The 5,541-nt window shown below is 44.9% G+C and overlaps 1 protein-coding gene across 2 annotated transcripts in view; it reads left to right on the top strand.

The window, feature by feature from the left end:
• Positions 1-5,541, top strand: part of lmln (leishmanolysin-like (metallopeptidase M8 family)) — a 34,274-nt gene that overhangs the window by 17,049 nt on the left and 11,684 nt on the right. For both annotated transcript variants that reach the window (XM_024138065.2, XM_024138064.2), the window contains exons 11-12: positions 2,364-2,440; positions 2,657-2,767. In XM_024138065.2, coding sequence (XP_023993833.1) covers positions 2,364-2,440; positions 2,657-2,767 — 188 coding nt within the window. The remainder of the gene's footprint in view (positions 1-2,363; positions 2,441-2,656; positions 2,768-5,541) is intronic.

Genomic DNA, 5,541 nt, shown 5'->3' with positions numbered 1-5,541 from the left:
CATGACTTGCCTTTCAAAGCACTTCATGGCTACAGACGTGAGTGCTACAGGTCGGTAGTCATTTAGGCAGGTTACCTTAGTGTTCTTGGGCACAGGCACTATTGTGGTCTGCTTAAAACATGTTGGTGTTACAGACTCGGACAGGGAGAGGTTGAAAATGTCAGTGAAGACAATTGCTAGTTYGTCAGCGCTTGCTCGCAGTACACGTCCTGGTAATCCATCTGGCCCTGCGGCCTTGTGAATGTTGACCTGTCTTAAGATCTTACTCACATCGGCTGCGGAGAGCGTGTTCACACGGTCTTCCGGTACAGCTGTTGCTCTCATGCATGTTTCAGTGTTATTTGCCTCGAAGCGAGCATAGAAGTAGTTTAGCTTGTCCGGTAGGATTGTGTCACTGGGCAGCTCTCGGCTGTGCTTCCTTTTGTAGTCTATAATGGTTTGCAGGCCCTGCCACATCCGACGAGCGTCAGAGCTGGTGTAGTACGACTCGATCTTAGTCCTGTATTGACGCATTGCCTGTTTGATGGTTCGTCGGAAGGGCATAGCGGGATTTCTTATAAGCTTCCGGGTTAGAGTCCCYCTCCTTGAAAGCGGCAGGTCTAGCCTTTAGCTCAGTGCAGATGCTGCCTGTAATCCATGACTTCTGGTTGGGGTATGTACGTACGGTCACTGTGGGGATGACATCATTGGTGCACTTATTCGATGTGGTGTACTCTTCAATGCCATCGGAGAAATCCCGCAACATATCCAGCATCTTGCTTGCATCTGACCAGTTTTTATTGATGCTAGTTAACTGGTGCTTCCTGCTTTAATTTTGTGTGTAAGAAGGAATCAGGAGGATGGAATCTATGGTCAGATTTGCCAAATGGATCGCGAGAGAGGCTTTGATGTGTCCTCTGTGTTTGGAGTATAGGTGGACCAGAGTTATTTTACCTCTGGTTGCACATTTAACATGCTTAAGAAATTTGGTAAAACTGATTTAGGTTCCCTGCATTAATGTCCCCGGCTACTAGAAGCGCTGCCTCTGGGTGAGCCGTATTTTTGTTTGCTTAGGCGGAATAACAGCTCATTCAATGCTGTCTTAGTGCTAGCCTCTACTGTGGTGGTATGTAAACAGCTACAAAGAATATAGATGAAAACTCTCTCGGTAGGTAATGTGGTCTGCCGCTTATCATGAGAAACTCTACTCAGGCGAGCAATAGCTCGAGACTTCCTTAATATATCGTGACCAGCTGTTGTTTACAAAAATACATAGACCACCTTGTCTAACCAGGAGCCGCTGTTCTTACCTGCCAGTACATCATATAACCAGCCAGCTGTATGTTGTATGGTTGTCTGTGAAGCAATAAGTGTTAGAAGCATAAGATGTTACAGTTTTTAATGTCCCGTTGGTAGTTTAATCTTCCCAATAACTCGTCCATTTTATTGTCCAAAGATTGCATGTTTGCTAGCAGAATTTAGGAAGTGGGGGTTTATTCGATCGCCTCCGACTTCTCAGCAGGCATCCCACTCTCCGGCCTCTCTTTCTGCACCTRCTCTTCACGCAAATCACAGGGCTCGGGGCCTGTTCCCGAGGGAGCCGTATATCCTCGYGCTCGTCATAGTCGTGAAAGAAGAAAAAGGGTTCTGCTAGTCTGTGGTGAGTAATCGCAGTCCTGATGTCTAGAAGTTATTTTCGGTCATAAGAGACGGTAGCGGCAACATTATGTACAAAAAGAGTATCCCACAAAAAAGGTTCAGTAAGCTAACTTWATTTTTTGCAAAATTCCCCAAATTCCCGAGCTTAAATTCCCACGGAAAATTTCCAGAAATTTACCGGAAAGTTTCCGACCCTTTGCAACCCCAATGTTACCTGTTAAATCCACTTAAATCAGTGTAGATGAAGGGGAGGAGACAGTTTAAGGAAGGATTTGTAAGCCTTTAGACAATTGATACATGAATTGTGTATGTGTGCCATGCAGAGGGTGYATGAGCAAGACAAAATATTTAACTACCTTTTGAACGGGCTATGGTAGTAGGTGCCAGGCGCACCAGTTTGAGTGTGTCAAGAATTGCAACGCTGCTGGGTTTTTCATGCTCAACAGTTTCCTGTGTGTATCAGGAATAGTCCACCACTAAAGGACATCCAGTTAACTTGGCACAACTTTGGGAAGCATTAGAGTAAACATGGGCCAGCATCCCTTTGGAATGCTTGACACCTTGTAGAGTCCATGAATTGAGGCTGCTCTGAGGGCAAAAGGAGATGCAACACAATATTATGAAGGTATTATTAATGTTTTGTACAATCAGTGTATGCGCTCATATAGGTTCATTATTAATCTATTCATAATAATAAATACTTATCCTGTTTGTATTGATAACAGAATGAAGCAATGACTGGATCTCACACCCAGAACAGAGTGTTTTCTAGGCTCACCTTGGCCATCATGGAAGACACAGGGTAGGGTTGCAGACTGTTATATGGAATACAAGAAAATAATGACTTTGACCTTTTATGTAATTTCAAGAGCTTTGACTATTAAACAACATGAAGGCTCTTTTTTATTGGGAATTGGTGTGATTGAAGGTACTTGACTTTGACATATGATTTGTATTGAAGTTCAAGAGTTTACCTGACTTGATGTGCAATGTTACCCATCATCTATGTTTTCTCTAGTTGGTACAGAGCCAACTACAGCATGGCAGAGAGGCTGGACTGGGGCAAGGGCCTGGGCTGTGACTTTGTGATGAAGAGCTGTAAATTCTGGATTGAAAGGCAACGTCAGAGGTAAGGGGCTATCTAATCTGAGTTTAGGTTTCTTACTATACACAACTGACTGAAACATCTAAACTTCTKGGAACATAGCATGCCCCTAAACGAATTTAAAGTATTACTAGCCGACACACCCGTATCTCATATGGGTCATTCCACTTGATTTCAATCACCTTTTGACCGCACCCATTTGATTTGAACGAAACATTCTATACATATTTGCTCATGGTAGAAGTGGGACCTGAATGCTAAAACATTTAGGAGATAGAGGTGCTCAAAGTTGACCCATTTTTGCARACCCCACCCTACCACCAGACATCAATTTCTTCATCACTTGAGAAGATAAACGGTTGATATTATTTAAAAGCTTATAAACAGGGTTGTGAAACTATTTGCTAATTTCTTGAAAAATATAATTTTTAATAAACATTTTCTATTTTCCTCTATTTTCCTTTAATAAACATTATCTAAAAAGGCATGAACTTTTTACATTTTAGCATATCTTGTAGTTTAGACCTTATTTTACATAATCTGAGGTGTTTGTTGTTCGGATAAGACACAGTATGCTTTTGAGTACAGGGTGGGTGTGATGTTTTGGCTGATAAATGTACTAAAATGGGAAAACAACTTTACATTTCAACTTTCAAATGGTAGCACAAAGATGGTTGGAGGCCCACACATCAGAGAATGTTGACTCGAATGGAAATATCAGTTTTAAATTATACTGTCAATCTTCCACAGGAAACCTATTGAAATCATAGAAATATACAGTCACCGACCAGTTTATTAGGTACGCCCATCTAGTACGGAACAGCGTAAATTCTTTGGGGATTGGAATTGTTTTAAAATCATATTTATATATATATATATATATTTATATATGTACCCCCCTTTTTCTCCCCAGTTTAACACCCACCCGCTTAACTTAGAAACAAGCCGCACCAATGTGTCAGAGGAAAGACCGTTTAACTGACGACTGAATTCAGCCTGCAGGCGCCCGGCCCACCACAAGGAGTCGCTAGATCACAATGAGCCAAGTAAAGCCCCTCCTGGCCAAACCCTCCCCTAACCCGGACGACGCTGGGCCAATTGTGTGCCMCCCTATGGGACTCCCTGTCATTGCCAGTTGTGACACAGCCTGGGATCGAACCTGGGTCTGTAGTGACGCCTCAAGCACTGAGATGCAGTGCCTTAGACCGCTTCGCCACTCAGGAGACCAAGGGGGATTGGATTTTACACCGTGTCGGAAACATTCCACAGGGATGTTGGTCCATGCTGACGCGATGGCATAATGCAGTTGCTGCAGATTGGACGGCGGTACATTCATGCTGAGCTCAATTGGTATCAAGAGACCTAACGTGTGCCAGGAAAACATTCCCCACACCATTACACCACCGCCACCAGCCTGTACCATTGACATCAGGCATGATGGGGCCATGGCCTCATGCTGCTATGCCAAATCCTGACTTTGCCATCAGCATGACGCAACAGGAACTGGGCAATCAATCAAATGTATCAATCAAATTTATTTATAAAGCCCTTCTTACATCAGCTGATGTCACAAAGTGCTGTACAGAAACCCAGCCTAAAACCCCAAACAGCAAGCAATGCAGGTTTGGGGCACCATATGCGCCTCCATGCGCTAATGCAAATCCTGACTTTGCCATCCAGCATGACGCAGACAGGAACTGGGCAATCAATCAAATGTAAATCAATCAAATTTATTTATACAAGCCCTTCTTTACATCAGCTATGTCACAAAGTGCTGTCAAGAACCAGGCCTAAAACCCCAGAACAGCAAGCTGCAGGTGTTAGAAGCACGGTGGGCTGGAAAACTGCGCCTAGAGAGAACGCAGGCTATGATTGGGTGGCCAGTCCTCTGCTGGGCATGGGCGGGTGGAGGATTATAACAGAACAATGCAAGAATGTTCATAGATGACCAGCAGGGTCAAAATAATAATACACAGTGGTTGTCGAGGGTGACATTGGTCAGCACTCAGCGTAATGTCAGTTGGCTTTTCCATAGCCGATCATCAGAGTATCTTACCGCTCCTGCCTGTTCTACTAGAGTTGAAAACACAGGTCTGGGACAGGTAGCAGTCCGGTGAAGGCAGGTCAGGGTTCCCATAGCCGCAGGCAGACGAGTTGAAATTTGGAGCAGCAGCAACGGCCAGCGTGGACTGGGGACCAGGCAAGGATCTCAGGCCCTGGTAGTCTGATGGCAATGGTCTAAGGATCAGGTCTCGAAGAGACCAGAGAAAGTACAAGAAAAGAAAAAGGGAAGCAGAGCGAATTAGAGAGCATTACGTTAAAATTCACCACAGGACACCGGTTAATGACGGAGAAAATACCAGATTATAACACAGCTGACCTAGCCCCGCCAAACACTAACTACTGCACGCATAATACTGGAGGCTTGAGACAGGAGGGTGTCGGAGACACATCTGACGATACCCCCGGGAAGGGCGAACAGGCGCAGGATATAAGCCACCCACTTTACTCCTGCGACAAGCGAATATAGCCACAAAGATCTTGCCAGCACAAACCACATAGGGGGGCGTCAACCGGACAGGAAGATCACGTCAGTGACCTCAACCTATCTCAATGCCGATGCACAACCGTCCTAGGACGGCATGGAGAGCACCAGTTAGCAGTGACCCGTAATAGTGGTTAGAAGGTCAGGAGAATCCAAGTGGAGAAAGGGAACCGCCAGGCAGAGACAGGCATGGGCAGTTTGCTGCTCAGTGCCGTTCGTTCACCTTCCACACTTCCTGGCCAGAAAGACTACA

This window comes from Salvelinus sp. IW2-2015, unplaced genomic scaffold, assembly GCF_002910315.2.
Source record: "Salvelinus sp. IW2-2015 unplaced genomic scaffold, ASM291031v2 Un_scaffold1380, whole genome shotgun sequence".
Taxonomy (NCBI): Eukaryota; Metazoa; Chordata; class Actinopteri; order Salmoniformes; family Salmonidae; genus Salvelinus; species Salvelinus sp. IW2-2015.
This window is presented reverse-complemented; position numbering and strand designations above follow the sequence as displayed.